General features: G+C 33.9%; 1 protein-coding gene across 2 annotated transcripts in view; it reads left to right on the plus strand.

Annotated features, from left to right (window-relative positions):
- The first annotated feature begins 2,065 nt into the window (after nucleotides 1-2,065).
- Nucleotides 2,066-17,105, plus strand: part of LOC145256377 (ras-related protein Rab-29-like) — a 56,033-nt gene continuing 40,993 nt past the window's right edge. The window contains exons 1-2 of one of the 2 annotated variants that reach the window (XM_080115207.1): nucleotides 2,066-2,084; nucleotides 14,043-14,473. In XM_080115207.1, coding sequence (XP_079971333.1) covers nucleotides 14,338-14,473 — 136 coding nt within the window. In that variant the 5' untranslated portion in view covers nucleotides 2,066-2,084; nucleotides 14,043-14,337. Of the gene's footprint in view, nucleotides 2,085-2,106; nucleotides 2,491-14,042; nucleotides 14,474-17,105 lie in introns of those variants that run through there. The other variant, XM_080115206.1, reaches the window with a different exon arrangement.

The following is a 17,105-nucleotide window of genomic DNA, read 5'->3' on the forward strand; positions in this document are numbered from 1 at the left end:
GTACGTTTTCAACTTGACATGGCTTTCCTTTAGATCACGAACTTGGCCAATTTTATTGAATTTTTCTAGGCTCATTACTGTGCATGCAGCTCCAGTGTCCACTTCCATGACCACTTTCTCTTGATTAATTAGCAGTTCCACTAATACTGGTGGTGTCCGAAGGTTAGCAACTGTGTGCAAGTCTAGCCTTTCCATACTTATTTCCATTTCTTCACAACAATTTTCCTCCACATTGTTCACCATCCTGCTTTCCTTACCTCGTGTTGCGGAGCTAGGAGGTCTGCTCTCTTCTTGCCTACACTTCCGACAAGTATGCCCTATTCGCCTGCATTTAAAACATTCCTTGTTTTTAAACTGGCACTTGTCCGCTTGGTGGCCAGTGCTTCCACAACGATAACACTCGTTTTAATGGTAACCTGTGTACGGACGTTTCACTTCCACTCGTCTGTGCTCCCAACATCAACTTGGAATATTTCCTTGCCGATTCCATAGACACTGCTATTTCAATGGCGTTGTGCAAAGTTAGCATTCTTTCGCCCAGCAAGCGCTCCTGTATCTTCTCATCTTTCACTCCCACAACCAAACGATCACGTATGTGTTCATTTACTTTTTCTTCAAAGTTGCAATGTTCCGACATTTTTCTCAGTGTGGCCACATATTCACTAATGGACTCACCTTCTTGTTTGTCTCTCGTGTTGAATAAGAAACGTTTATGTATCTCGTTGGGGGCCGGCCTGATGTGCCTCTCCATCAGAATACATAGTTCTTCAAATGTTTTCTGCTCTGGCCTGTTTTCGGCTAAACCCCTGAGAATAGCATAATTTTTTGCCCCAATAACCGACAAAAATATAGCACGTTTCTTACCTTCATTCAACACATCATTGGGAGTAAAAAAAAACTTTACTCTCTCAATATAGTGCGACCATTCTTCTTCCGCACTATTCCATTCTCCAATGGTGCCTAATAAAGCCATTTTTATCCGCTACTCGGCAACTTTCCTCGTTCGATTTGGTGTGGGTGTTCGCTTTTAATTTTAAATTGTCTTGTTACTCCTCCGCATTATTCGTTCTTCGTCGCCAATTGAAGTGTATCAACATTAACAATGCATAATGAATAAAAATGCACAAGACAAAATAACATTATAGATAGATCGGCAGACGGTACGTCTCGTAGGGAAAGATCGTCTCCCGGTCCTTTTATTTTACAAAAGAACAGATTTAAAGACTGTCGCGCCCTCTAGTGGTAGTTCATTGAAGTGCAAGGGAGATAATCCTCTCCAATATATTACAGGTACAATACAGATTTTTTATGCTAGTGCACTTACTGATCCGCGGTATTTTTTTAAATCGTATTTCCAAGTTTAATTAAAGTTTTATATGTTTTTTTTATTCAATTGTAAGGTTGAAGGGGTTTGTATTACTGTACACATAGATTCTTAAACACGGTAAGTTCGGGAAAAGGTGTTATAAATAATAAACTAGACAAAATACTATAAAAAAAAACACCGAATATATGTCAACCTATGTCACGGTAATATATATTGAGAGAATTTCTAACAGTATTTTGTCTAGTTTATTATTTATAACACCTTTTCCCGAACTTACTGTGTTTAAGAGAGAGTCGGCCGCCATTTTGAATTTTCCAATGCATCGGTAAACACTGCATGTTTTTCGAGCTGAATAAACATGTTAAATTGAATGAAAACACGTGAATTATATCTAGTTTGGTAGAAAAGTAACTTATCTTGCCTTTGATAACATTTATTTATTACATATTTGTTTTTTGACAACTTTTTCGAATCTATGTGTACAGTAATACAAACCCGGTTGAAGTATAGAATAGGCACAAAACATCCTCCCCATATTAAGAATGGCTTTTTAAATAACGTTATGATTTCAGCACGGATCAATTAATTGCACTAGTACCAGATATTTTAATATAAAGTGAAATTCTTTAGAACCACTTGTATTTTTTTTTTCATCTATTATATTATTTATATTTATATATTTTTATTGTATTTTTTAATCCGTTTCGATGGCGCACCTGGTAGAAATAGCGTCGTCACGTGCCTTTCTATCTTTAAGGTAAAAAAATAAATCTTTTTGGGGGTGGGTGGGGACTGGGGAGTATTGTTGTTTGGAAACAATAATAGGAAAATTGACTGTTCCACTGAACAATACTAATGCCCAATTAGTATTTGTTGCACCCGAGATTAATTTACGATAAATAATAATTAATATCAGGTTTTTAGGCAGTTCAGTCGACTGCCGCAGTTGTTGGAACAAAAACAAAGTGCGCGTTTAATTTATTAGCAAATGACGAAAAGAACTAACAAAACTTGACTTAAAAAAAAAGTCATGAAATGAATTAAGATTTGTTTTATATATCACATTTTATTTTGAAAGTATTTCTGGTGGCAAAACGGTTACTATGGATCACAAAGTTTTAACCATTTTGATTAAAGATGAGTATGAGACAGAACGAGCAACAGTAAGTAAAAAAGAAATGTTTGAATGTGCTTTATTACGGACTTTGATCCCTTTTTTCTTAATTGTAGCGTAGGGGGTGTTCTCGCCTATTTCGTGCACATTTTGGATGGCAATTTTTGGTGCTTATGTATTTTTAGTACTGCGACTGCGCTATTTTTAACCTTTTTTCAGCTTAAATTCAAGTTTCACAATATCTTATTAAATTGTTAAGTGGAAGAACAGAATAGTTATAAAACACCCTTCCATGGGTTAAGAATGGCTTTCGAAATACCAAAAATACATAAGTACCCAATTTTTAAATCTTAAATTGTATTTTTGTCATGAAATAAAAGTCGTGTGTATTTTTTTTTTTTTTTTTTTTTTTTTTTAACATAAAGTTTAATCATAGTTTCAATGATCTTCGGAAATTTGTTTCTCGTGAGCTTTAAGATAGTTGCTATTCAAATAACATTTATTTTAATCAATTTAGTTCTAGTTTTATAACAATTTGTCTCAATTAAATGGTCGAACAATTAGGTTAATGCACTGTTTTGTTATAAAAATTATTAACTGGACGAAATTATAACTAATTTGGTTACTGTTTTAATGGTAGCCATCTTAAAGCTGAATTCAATATAACCAAGTATTTAAATGTGGCTGGTTAATTAATTACCTTTTTCTCTCTATTGACTCTACCACGACCACCGAGAGTAGCCACGACTCTACTCTCTCTTTCAGAAGTAAATATAAGGTACGCTACACCGACCAGTGGACCAGGATCACCACTCAAATTTGTTTTTTCATAGGTATTCGAAGTCGCTGACAACAAATCTGATAATCAAACCCGTCGCAAATTTACCGTTTGCATAGTATGACCCCCCCCGGGACTATTTTACGCCATTTCACCGCCTTCAGTAGTGTTTTCTTACATGATGCGTTCGTGTGTAATGAAGTATCGCGGAGGAATCTTGAACGGACATTTAAAATAAAGTTTAAAAGATTTTTATCTAGTTTGTGAGCTAAAATCTTTTCACGAGTTTACAAAAAACATTTTCCATTTTTTGGGGGGTATTCTATTATAGAACTTGTGTAATTTAACAGGTGCTTCTGCAGTTTAATATACCTTAGTCGTAAATAACGACATTTATCGAGTAGAATACTGTTTAAAATTTCACATACTTTTTACTAAGCACCGCCAAAACTGGGGGGGGGGGCAGGTCAGTACTTTTTGACGGACCGTCTTTTTAAAAATCTACCAAAAATCAGGTAATTATCCGATCAATACGAAATTTTCAGCCATTATTAGGAGAAGAATGAACTTTATAACAGTGTACTTATTTTTCATAAACGGTATTTATATATATATATAATTTTTTTTTTTTTTTTTTTTTGCTTACAACCCCCCCCCCTTGTTTTGAAGTGGGAACAAATATGCTTACAATAATCATCTGAAACTGAACAAAACATATCGTGTTGTTGTAAGGGACAGAATTATAGATTAAAAAAAAAAAAAAAAAAAAAAACTTGTTTGCATACCTTATTTTGACGTCTGAATATCGGAACTTCGATTGTGTTTAATTATCCCGCTTTTGAGTTTTGAAGTGTGAAGTTCGGTGAATATGTCAAGTAAAATAATTTAAGTTAAGCAAGATAAAGTTTTTTTTAATATTTATACGAAAAAAGCCAGTTTAAAATTTTTGATAAATAAATTAACAATTTTTTTTTAGCAAGCCGAATAATGCATGACCATTATTAAACAGGGCATGCTTTGAATAATCGATACAAAAAAAAAAATTCGATAAATATTGTGCCCTTTGTTAAAAATAGCATCATTTTTTTCGATCCCGTTTGAAAACGTTTGCCGCCTTTCGACTACGGTGGACCAAACGCGCTGAAATATTTTTTTTTTTTATTCTGCTTTAAATTGCCCCCCCCCCACACACACATACACATTAAAAACCAAACTCATACAAATGGTCACCCATCTGGTACTGGCCAGCCTCAGCTTAATACATTGAAATTTTCGTCACTGAAAAATAAGTTTTTTTGGCCTGTTTGGTCTTCCATAGTTTTCTCCTTATCAAACGCAAACGTAAAGAGTATCGACGCGAAATATCTGGTTACCTATATGAATAAGTGGAATTATTTGAAATTCAGGTACTTATATTATATTTTTGCATATTCTCTTGGAAAATCATCCTAAATCTTAGTTAGACAATAAATAAATAAATTATTTAAAAAAACTTTTTTTTTTTTTTTTAAATATTTAAGTACGTTTTTTGTGCAAGACAAATGTCAATTGTTAATTTTTTGGGAAAATTTAACATTTAAAATTTAATTAAAAATAGTAGAAAAAGTTTTACATTATTCTGTTTTCTATATGATAAAATTCAGGGTTTTATCTTTCTGGAAAAAAAAAGTTACTCAGAAATAATGGATTTTAATAAATGTAATTTAGTTTTAAAAAACAACTTGATTTTGCGGCCATTTTTTGGCGGTGCCTACTGTTTACACTGGGGTGGTGGTGGCGGCCGCGCAGAATTTGTGAAATGTTAAACGGTATTCTACTCGGTGAATATCGGCGCGTTACTTAGGGGAAAACGGTTAAACGGGAAAAACGGATTAAACTGCTGAAGCAAGCACCTGTTAAACTAGACAAGTTCTATAATTGAATACCCCCCCCCAAAAAAAAGAACGCAAAACATGTTTTTGTAAACCGCTCGTGAAAACTTTTTTTTTTTTTTAATCAATTAAAAACTACGTAACACACACACACATGAACCACACTTTTTAAAACATTCTTATTTCAAATGTCTGCTAAAGATTCCCCCGCGATGTGATAAGTCACTTCACTATAACAAAACACGGTGAAAGTACAGAATAGTTACAATACACCCGCCAGCCCGGTAACCTAAGTGCATAAGTACCAATAAAGTGATTTTTTAATATCGTATTCAGCTAAATCCACAAGTGATACTGCGACTGCGCTACACCGTAATCACGTGATTAAAATTTTAGACGAAAAATTGGGAAGAGTAAAGAGTTCCAAACATGTTTAAAATGAAGACGCTTCTTCCGTATTAGAACGAAAATCGAAATATTGAATTTAAATTTAAATCAATGGTATCTACTTGTCATGTCGAAATTAGTACAATATGCAAAAATTACGGGAAGCGGTAAAGTTAAAAGTTAAATAATGAAAAGTTTTCGAAGGGTATTGCAAGTTTACTTATTAAATGATAAACAAGTTAGCATGGTAGTAATAACAATGGCCACCACTTATAACATAAATCATTGTTTGATATCCAGAAAACTACTTATTTGCGGAAAATTTTAAATGCAATATTCATTTTCAACCAGAAACCCCTCGAAGGTAATTTTAAATGAAAATATTAAGATGGAAACCAAGTAAACATTTACCTGATTTTTTTTTTTTTTTTGTATCACTTAGAGTAGAATGAATCCATCCCGATATTACGTAATATTAACGACCTTAACTCTAAAACGACTACATAAAAAAAGGTTCAGAGTATGGCGATTGCCGGGAGCTGGTGTCTTGTTGAAGTAGGAAGTGGGAAATACAGAAATAAAGATTGCTGAACTCACACAAGAATTGGAGAAAATTATGTATATTAAATTGAAAATATTACAAAGAAAAGGTTCTTGCAAAACTAATTGTGTTTGCGGCTTTAGAAGTCCAATAAAAAGTTCTTTATCGTCCAAAAGTCTTGGACGGCTCCCTGAAAAAGTTCAATCAAAATTCGGCGGCAAATTTAGGAGAGATTTTCCATAGTTGTCTATAGGCCGACGATTGATTCAAAAAGAGGCCGAATCTGTTTTTCCAGAATTCTGCTTATATTAAATGTTTGTTGTCCAAGGAGCTTCATCCTAGCCAATCAAAATAGGGCTTTCAGAAAGAAGTGGTCGATATAATTAGTTTGAACAAAGGGCGGGAACTACTTTTTTATATAAGAGGACAATTTTTTTTTTTTTTTTTTTTTTTTTTAAGAACTCCACCTGGAACAAGGGAAGACAATTTAAAGGAAATGTTAAAGTTTTGCGTAATGTAACTTATTTTTAAAAGCAAAACAAGCACACTAAATTAGCACAATAACATAAAATATAACTTGAATTATTTGAATTATATTTGTTTTTATAAAATAATTATAATTTCGAAATAAATTGTAACAGGCGTTTTACATTTATATTAAAATGACCCCCCCCCCAAAAAAACTCCCTTTTTCTTTATAAACGAACTTTTGAATGAAGTTAGGGGACCAGAAATTTAAGTAAAATTAAATTTCCTCGCCCCCAAACAAAATAATAAAAAAAAAAGAATGAAACAAAACGACACCTCGTGATGTAAATGCACCGCATTTATTTATTTTTTTAACGAAAACAATGTGATTACACAAAGATCCAACTAGCGAAAGTTCTTTCGAAGTCTTTGCAATTAAAAATGTTAGGTGAAAGTCCGGTACTTGTACAGTTTAGTCAAGACATTAAAAAATGAAAACATCGAAAAGTTTAAATTGTATGTATCCGTTATGGAACGAAGTTCTCCGAAAAAAAAAAAAAAAAAAAAATTCACTTAATTTCATCAAGTATTTTTTTTTTTTTTTTTTTTTTTTACAGCGAAAAAAACAATTTATGATACCGAGCAAAATGTGCGATTTTTAGGAAGAAAAGCTAGTATTAAAGATGGGAAGGGGTGTCAGCGCTTTAACTGGAGTTATCTCCCTATGGCATTTCTAAAATTCAAACAATTTTTTTATATCCAAGATGGCCGCCTTCAACGCGCTCTCATAAAAACGGGGTTTTCCGCTGTAAAAAATAAATAAATAAATAAATAAATACTTGACGAAATTAAAGATTTTTTTTTTTTTTCTCTCTCTCTCGGAGAACTTCGTTCTAACGAATACATACAATTTAAACTTTGTTTCGGTATTTTCATTTTTTTAATGTCTTGACTAAACTGTACAAGTACCGAAAGTCCTTCGTGGAATTAATGAGTTTTGAAGGTTAAAGTCCTGTATGAAAGTAATAAAATGAATTTAAAATTTGTTTATCTGGCGAAGTTCGCCTAGCTTAAAAAGTCCCATGAGGAAAGTAATTCGAGAAGAGTGATTTGTTATTAATTTAGATGTGTGGAATGAATGCGCTAATGTCTGCATGGCGGTATTGGCGGTGACGGTGTTAACACGAGAGGCAAATTCTCGTTGAGTCGTCAAGGCGAGCTGAGAGAGAAGCTGAAATCTCTCAGTAGACGACTGTTTTATACATTTTTGGCCGGCTCCAGAAAACGATTGCTACTGCTAATATTTTGGTTTTGGAAAATCGTGAAAAAGATGATCTTAATTTTCTCATTGGCTACTTGTCACGTGATGGTGCTTTCAACTACGTCTGCCAAAAATGTTTTTACTTTTGATGGTTGAGAAAAGTGTGTGGGCGTATTTGAAATTGTGCCGTTGCTGGCAAAACTTTTTTTGTAAAATATGCAGGGAAAATTGAAATGAATAAAGGTTCGTTTATTTGCGCAAGTGTGTGAGTGACTGCACAAGTCTGTTGCGAGGCTATAGAAAGCATGTTTATGACTTAGCAATAAAGAAAACCATTATACCAGTATATATAAAATTACATTATTTATTTATTTAAAACAAAACAAAGTTTATACATTAGTGCAATAATTGGGTAGTCACGTAAGGAGTATGATTGTGGCTTGTACATGTTGACCTCTGTGGAAGTGTGCACCAATAGAGGTTTAAGTTCATATTTTACACGAGCGATATATAGCTTAATTATGTCTTGGATTTTTCATATTGCATTAGCTCTGTGTAAGCATTTTACAGATAACAATTGTGCGAGCCTTTCCTAGTCTCACACCAAAACACGCGTTCACATTTCAAGCTATATTACTTGTCATATACATACACACACACAAACATACGTGCCCACATCCACACACGTACATACACTTACATTCACGTGTATATACACACGCTAATGTACACACATGTACTCACACACGTACGCACACAGATGGACGACATCACTTCCTTTCAAAGGAAATCCACACCTGCGCAAAAGACACTCTGGAAACGAGTATAAAAGAAAGAGCAATAAGCGGCTCCTTCTTTTCGGCTCGGCTTTTGACCGATCGCGCATCATCACACGACTTGCTACTATGTGGGACAAAAAGATAACATCTATCTACTATCTACTACTGGTCCCTGAGAACACCTTCGCGTAGCTGACTGCTAACTGATGTCAACTCTCTATCCTCTTTGTCTACACGCTGGACTATCATTCCAATTTCCACTACATCACTCACTTCTTTTCACACGCGCGAACAAACGATAGTGACCTGAACTTGAGATGAACACACATTTCCTTTTTCTTTCTACAACACCAGTCCCGCAACGAACGATGGTTACACCCTCGCGGACATAAACACGTTATATCTAAAACATGCATTCTTTCAACAGTAAATAAACGACACGTTTATCTTATCCATCAATTGAGTTTTTGTTTCCTTCAATTCCATTAGTTTCATTATTTTCTTGTAGCAAGTTAGGGTATTTTATATCCTGGTCTGCAACACAATTTATATGAAAAATATGCAAGCCTACCTCATGTTTCTGTTGTTGCTCTCCGATTGCATGCTTATGAAGCGCATGGTTTATACGTGTGCACGGCTTGGTGTCAAGCAAAAAAGAGGAAGAAAAAGAGGGGACAGAAGCCTAATGTCAAAGGTCACTGGAAGCCGTGTGATGCCTGCACGCACTCTGCTCCATGCGTGTGTGCTACTGCACACAGCTTGTTCTGTGTGTTTGATGCAGACAAAGCTAGTTTGGCAGGTCTAAACAGCTCACTATAAGTCTAAGAAAATTCTAAAATGTATAAGTTTTTATTATACGAAAATGTGTTACTTAAAATAAATTGCATTTATGAACGTAAATTTTCATAATAAATCCAAATAATCATTAAAAATTAGTTTTGATTCGATGACCGTTTTGAACAGGCATTTGTCTCTTATGTTCCTAGTCTGGAAAAGTGTGTATGTATATATATATATATATATATATATAACAAAGTGTTTCCGTAGGTAATGTAATTTAGGGTAAATATGTAGTTTAGCGGCGTAAATAATTTGATAGACGGATTCGGAACATAAGACACACAGAAAGTATAAAAACTATTTGTTTATATAAAACACATTAGAAAAGAATTCATATTTATTGGACTAAATATGACAATCAAGCCGGCCATATTGCTTCTATAATTTGGCTTTTCTAAGATTTGACAGATTGGCCTTTTTAAGCAAATTTGTTTATGCTCTTTCATGGAACCATTTTAAGAGCGTATAAAAGGCCAAATTTGGCCTTAAAAAGGCTAAAGTTTAGAAAGGACAATTGTTAAAAGCAATATGGCGGCCTTGTCATCGTAAATTTAGTCTAATATGAAATGATAAAAAAATAATAAAAATGTAATTTTTTTCCTGATTTTATTTCAGCGTTGGGACTAATGTGTTTTATATATAAATACATTTTTTTATAATTTGTCTGTCACAAACAAAACAAAAAAAAAATAGCATTGTCAGGATTGGAAGCTTGAGAGTTCATGTATAAAGAAGTTGATTCTGGAATAATAGAATTGTCTGATCTCAGCTAATCAGATGAGGCAGATTGAGAAGGGATAATTTATTTTTTTAATCAGGTAATGGAAAGATTGTGTATGTAGCTAATAACTAGTTATGATGGGTGCAATGAAAGTATAGTAGAGAAATATAGAATAGGTCTTGGTAGCAGTAGGAGGACTAAATATTTATAGAGAAAAATAGGGATTCCTTCCTCTATAGATGTCACAATTGTGATGGTGTTGCTCCTAAGATGCAATGTAGCATTTTATTATAACTAAATGTGCCTAAAATTGTGTTTGAACATTACATAAGATAGTATCTAATAGCCTAAATGTAATGAATTAGTATGTGGTATCTGTTATTGCAAACCTATGGTCCAGAGGGGAATTTCTGCAGTAAAATATTATATAGGAGAATAAGTTAGGAAGGTAAAGCATAAAGTTACATAAGAGCTTACATTATCGAATCAATAAGGGTTACAGAAATAGGAATGAGAAAAACCTCTTCAGGCCATGGCATTTCAAAGTTAAATGTTTCTTGTCAGATGAGAAAAAGTCTGTATTATACGAAAGTAAAGGTAAAAAGATAACACCGACTTTGAAAAACATCCAAATTAGAATTGCAAAAAATTATTTTATAGAAGCGATACAATGCGGGTAAAAGAAAGGACAAAAAATGATAAATACTAAAAGAATATACAAAATAATTTATAAAAAAAAAAATGAAATACTAAGAATTTAAAAAAATTTTCAAATTTATAAAATATTTAAACATTTTGAACATTTAAAAAAGAAAATGCAAAATGATTTTTAAATTTCATATAACACACACACACACATTTTTTAGAATAGGGGGCCAGTTCTGCATATAAATGTAAGATCACTGGTTTCTGGGCCAGCAGTTTCGAACCAGATAGTGTTTTTAGAACATGTATTTTCAAAGAATGTAAAATTTATGTATGTGCATGTTTTATTTGGGTTGGGAAGAGCTATTTTTAATGCTGAAAAAGTTTATAAAAAGTAATTTACATTTTATCATTTAAAGAAGTTATTGTAAAAGGTTACTATTTGGTAACGTGGGAGTTGAGCAGCGAGATGTTTATTCAGATCACATTTTAACTTCTGAAAGTTAATATCATCGGAAGCATGAAACAGGGAGGGAATTCCTAAGTCTAGCAGTCTAAGTCTGAGGAGAAACTATTAGAGTAGGCGGCTTTCTGACATCTCAGAAATTTAACAGCGAAGGTGTTAGATTTTGCTATTAGTTGGGAATATGTACGCTAAGGAGTACAAGATTTTATGTTTGTAAATAGGATAAGTGTGAAGATGCGTGCATGCATATAATAATCATAAAGCATAATAGCTATTTTCTTTTTAAATGATAAAATACCAGTTATCAACTTTTTCGGCATTAATATGCTTCTCTCCAACCAAAATAAAACACCTACTTACATTAAAATATATCTCTTGAAAAAATGTTATCTGTCCTTTAAATGCTATATAGTTAGAAACTGCTGGACCAGAAATCAATCATAATTTTCTGTTACATTTATATGCAAAAATGACCCCCTCCACTCTAAATTCTAAAGGTTATGTCATCAAAAAGATGGACAATACCTCCACTCCCTAAAAACATAAATGAATAGCCTGCCATTTCTTAACCCTACCATTAACTACCCTACGTCTGGTGGCAATATAGAGAATAACCTTTTTCCAAACACACTCACTATTGATTTCCAAGAAATTAAGTAAATGGCTAATGTTTAACTAAAAATAAAAATTGATTACATATCCTTGAAACACTATCTGATCAGAAAGTGGGTAATCATTTTACATTAAGATTATATGCTAAATTGATCCCCACTCTGTTTTTAATTCTTTTTTTTTTAAGGCCCAGTTTTTCAGGCTAGTTACATGTAACCACCAAAAGTAGAATCGTTTTTAATGGCTAAATTTTTTATTGTAAAATAGATACTTACTTTAATGCCAGTGTGTTAGAAGTAGGAGTACCAGTGAATGTTGTTTTTACATATGGTCTTTCAATTTGTCAAAATCTCCAATCACTTACTTTTTGTCTCCAAACAACTAAAGAAGTGGGAATATTTACTCCAAATTCTAGTGCATACTATAAAACCCCAAACACTCGGCTTTCTTTCCCTCTTTCCTTTCCTTTTTCTTTCACAGAAAACATACATGCACACGTTCCAATTAGCAGTATGATACCATGTAAAAACTCTTATGCTAACATATTTACTCATTTTAAATGTGTTTTGCTTTAGCAAAAATACAAGTGACTTTCATGAATAAGTATACACAGCACTAGCATTATGAACTGCTAGCCAAACTCTCTCATACACAAGTTAGTACATATTCTCTCACCCACAAAACAGGCATGCTAATACACACACGCTTCATGCTTATCTATAATATAGATCTCACATGTCTGTTTAAATGTATGTTTGTATGTCTGCCTACGACTTTTGATGGAGGCGACCGATTTTCATGAGATCGGTATCATTTTTGAAGCACTAACCTTCGGACAACAAATATCGAAAAATTAGCTAAAAACATTAATTTTTTTTCATCCTCAATTGGGCACTCTTCTCGAGAGAGGGGTCGCTTTTTTCCTCGATATTTTTGAAAGTCATCCCCTCTTTTCAACTGACTCGCCTTAATTTAAACCTTCACCACTTCTGGTTTAGTGAGGGACGCAACAGCAAAGACGTCACGCTTTTTTTTTTTTTTTCCCCCCACATTCTTTTCCTCCTTCGCACTATGAGTTTGAGCCTGCCTGCCTATTATCACATTTTTTTTTTTTTTTTCTTAACACACTTCCAAACACCCGGGCATCCAAGCTAGTCACACATAAATGCACAAGATGAGACCGAAATAAACATACTCAATGTGTTCTTATGAATAAAAACATCTTTCAACTAGAACCTTCTTGGACTCTGTGCTTTCATTCACAGCTTGCATTTTGTTTTGTTTTTAACACATAAAAAAAAAAAAAAAATTTTATACAGCCTACTCCCGGCCTACCAAGTCAGCAGGACAGATGTGAAAACTTCTCAATATTTGTATGATTTGGATTCTTTGGACTACTGTTTTCATTTTGAGTGTTATTTTCACAATGTTTCAGTTAATGTAACCCCCTGACCTTCTTCAGGTGTAGCTTGTTAAACTTCGAAATCTGTATGGAATTTTAAGTGAAGCCCTTTATTTAATCCACAGGGTAGCATGCTCTTATTCTATCAGCCATGACTGGAGAGAAGTCCTAAGTAATTCACAATTGTATTCTAAGTATCGCTCACACTGAAGATTGAACCGTAAACCTCCACAAAAGTGTAACTTACAACTGAATCTTACCAAGTACTTTATCTTTTATACCGTGGGTTCTTGCCTCCTGAGGATGCAAGTAAATAGGGACTCTAATATGGACAATTGTCTTGTTTTAATTTTGTTAAATAATTCTTTTAAAAACAATTATTTTAAAGAAAAAATAACACATTAAATATAAAATTGACTGCTCTGATATTGGTGATCAGATAAAAGCCTACCAGTCAAAAACTCACCACGATAATTCAAACATGGATAAATCAGCAATGAAAAAAATCAATTTTTAAAAATGAAAAAAAATAATTATCAATAAATATTTATAAGTAATTTTTATTCCTTGACAAAAATGTTTTTCGGTAGTTTGTCAAAAGAAAGATTTGTATTTAAAAAGAAAATAAATAAAATATTAAGTTTTAATTTTTAGAAATTTAGTTTTGTTGGTAGGCTTTAGTCTGTGTTTGACTTATTGTAATGGGTTTTTGCCCGGTCACCTATACATCACCACTTATAGTTGTGGCGTGGAAAGTATTTTCCCAGTTATTGAATATAACTTTAAAAAAATATTTTTATTTTATTGAAACCTTATTTTTAACATTTCAGGTGGTCAATTTCTTTTGTATCACAGAGACTGGTGGTGGGACTTCAAACAAGAACTCTGAATGACCCAAAACAAAAAGACATTGGATTCGATTACAAGCTGCAATAAATACTGCCTGTTGTCATTTGGATAAAAAAATTTTCCAAACTCAGCAAACAATTATTAATGAACAAACAATTATGGATCTTTTAACAAACATGGATTATTTGCATCACTGGATATCATTTTGCTTGTTATAATTTAAAATTATTCGCCTACAAATAATTTAAGTAAATATTAGTCAGTTTGGTTCTTCAAATGTCTGGGAAAGGGAAGGAAAGTGAAATCGTGCTAAAAGTTTTGATTATTGGTGACCCAAATGTTGGGAAAACTTCATTCGTCCAAAGATATATCAACAATTCTTTTAGAGGCACTTACAAATGGACAATTGGAGGTAAGAAAAATTCAATTTATTTTTAATTGTACATTCTGTGTGTGTGTGTGTGTGTGTGTGTGTGTGTGTTTTACAAACGACTCATAGCTAACCAATGTCTACAAGCCACTCGAGGATAAGGATTATTTAGCTTGACAGGTACATGATGAGAATTAGTAACGATAGTTGTAATTGGTGAGTTTGACCAATCTGTGTTAGGTTATAAGCAATGGAGAAATCATGACAGAACCTACCCTTCCTCATCTTTTGTTTGAGTGGGTTAGCCATTGAACATTGAAATTTCCACAGATGTGAATGTTAGCCGAGGTATGAGCAGACAGGATGTAGTCAATTTCCTCAGTTACTCTCAACGATAGTAACTCTGCTATTGTGGAGGTGATAGACAGAAAATGAACATGATGTTGTAAGTGCTACTCAAAAGCACATATAGGGAAATTTAGGATTTTCTCCGGAGATGTCCCTACCACATGGAAAGCTATCCCTAATGTAGGCACATATTCTATGCCCATGATGATTTTGGGGGTCAGATTTTGATGTTGCAAACTTCCTTCGGAGAAACAATCGATCCAATGCCAATTCTGTACAGGGACAATAGGTTTGTTTCCTGTGATTAGATTTTAAACTCTGGTAGGTTGGAATGTAACTTCTCTAATGTTGGAGAAGGAAATCTACTAGTTGGATCAATGTTGGAAGTTGGAATTCTGAGTTTAATCTTGTTTCTTGAGACTTTTCATCTTGTAATATGGTGATATGTAGAAGAGGTCGGCAGAGTTGTTAGCGCAGAACAGGGGGAAAAAGAAGGAAAAAAAAAAGAAACTGGGCTGGGGATGATTTTTGCAGAACATGAAGACAAAAAGCCTTAACATTTCTCACTAATATGGCATAGAGAGGCCCACCCGAAGCTACTCCATGGTCTTGAATCCATTCTCCAAAGGGTATGGCATAAAGATCTACTTCACAAGATTTCCTAGGAATGTCTTCTCAAATTCTTTTCTGATATGTTTATAAAAGTAGTTGCTGATAGGCAGAAACTAGAAACTTGTATCAATGCTGGCATCTCTCATGGTTCCATCCTGGGCCCAACTCTCTTGATCTTCATGAATGATATCTCAAATCACATTCTTAGATCATTCGTAGACATTTATGCAGATAATACTACCATCTATGGCAACACTTCAAAAACTGGCAATGATCAAGATCTCTCTGATTCTCTCGCTTTTGACCTTGAGCACATGATGGTATGGGGAAAGGTGTCTAGTTAATTTTAATGCATCTAAAACCAAGCTTCTATCTTTCCATACTCTAACCCCATATGGCCTAATTGAAATGAATGGCTTTCATCTTGGAGAAGAACTGACCTTCATTCTGGAACTGGTTTTCACTCCTGATCTGAAATAGAACACATACATCAAATTTATTGCCAAGATTGCCAGAAAAATGGATCATTCTATTGCTCCAGTAGATATCTCACTGCCAATGCAATTCTCTACCTTTTATAAGAACCAAATACTTCTTAGGATCGTGTACTGTTGCCCCAACTGGGCAGGAGCTGCTTCGAGCACCCTATCTTGCTTTGACGGTTCAAAACTGACTTCAAAACCTAGTAAGTGATGCTCTTTTCTCTTCCCTGCAACCTCATTCCCACAGAAGAGACCTTGTGAGCCTGTCTCTGCTTTCTATAATTATTTTCATGGAAAGTGCTTGTCTGAGTTTAAATCTTTGGTTCCCTTCTGCCAAACTTTCACAAAACACTCTGGTTACAACTACTATCAACATTTTCCCCTCTCTGTCTATCTGTGCCTGAATCTAAATGCAGATTTCATGAACAAAGCTTCTTTCCTAGAATTTCCCACTTGTAGAACTGTTCTGCTGACCTGCTTTCCAGCTGATTACAATATGGTCATCTTTAAGTTTAATGCAAACAAGTTCTTCAGCCATCCTCTTAAATAATCAAATTATACCTGATTTCCACCATTAATGATTACTATGCTGTTGCCTCGGTGACCACCATACACTCATTAACACTTATCATAGAATGGCTTTTGATCCTTGATAAGTAGGGACTCCTTTGTGAAAAAAAGTCTATCCATACAATTTTAAGACAATGGAAGATAAATATTTATAAAGAATGAGTCTTAGAACATTCTGGAGAAATAAAATAAAGGTGTTTCTGTACAGAGAAATTGAGTATGTGTGTTTTGTTTTGGCTGTCTCCATGTACGTTTATACAACTGTATATGAATAGGCATAAAACTGTGTGCATTAATGTACTTTTGTTTTCTTAGTGAGAACGTGTGTTCTTTGGACTGATGCCATGATGATTCAGCTATGGAATATTTACTCTTGACACCAAAATCAAGTCTATACCATTTCTGAAACGGCCTTTTCCCTGTTAATTCCTATATGTTGCTGGCCATGTGTCATTCTAGGAGGTCCACCCTCTTGGGCTTTACCTTCTCGCATTGAGAAGGAGTTGGTTTATTGCTAATTGCCTGAGCGAATGCTAATAGATCTGTGTAGGCAGTTTTGCAAGCCAGAGCACTCCTCCTCAGGGGTGCTGTTCCTTCAGTCCCACTTTCTAACTCTTGTGTCACATTTTCTTGGTGTGGGAGGGAGATAAATATCGAACAAT

Source organism: Euprymna scolopes, chromosome 32, assembly GCF_053919585.1.
Source record: "Euprymna scolopes isolate OS-2025 chromosome 32, ASM5391958v1, whole genome shotgun sequence".
NCBI lineage: Eukaryota > Metazoa > Mollusca > Cephalopoda > Sepiida > Sepiolidae > Euprymna > Euprymna scolopes.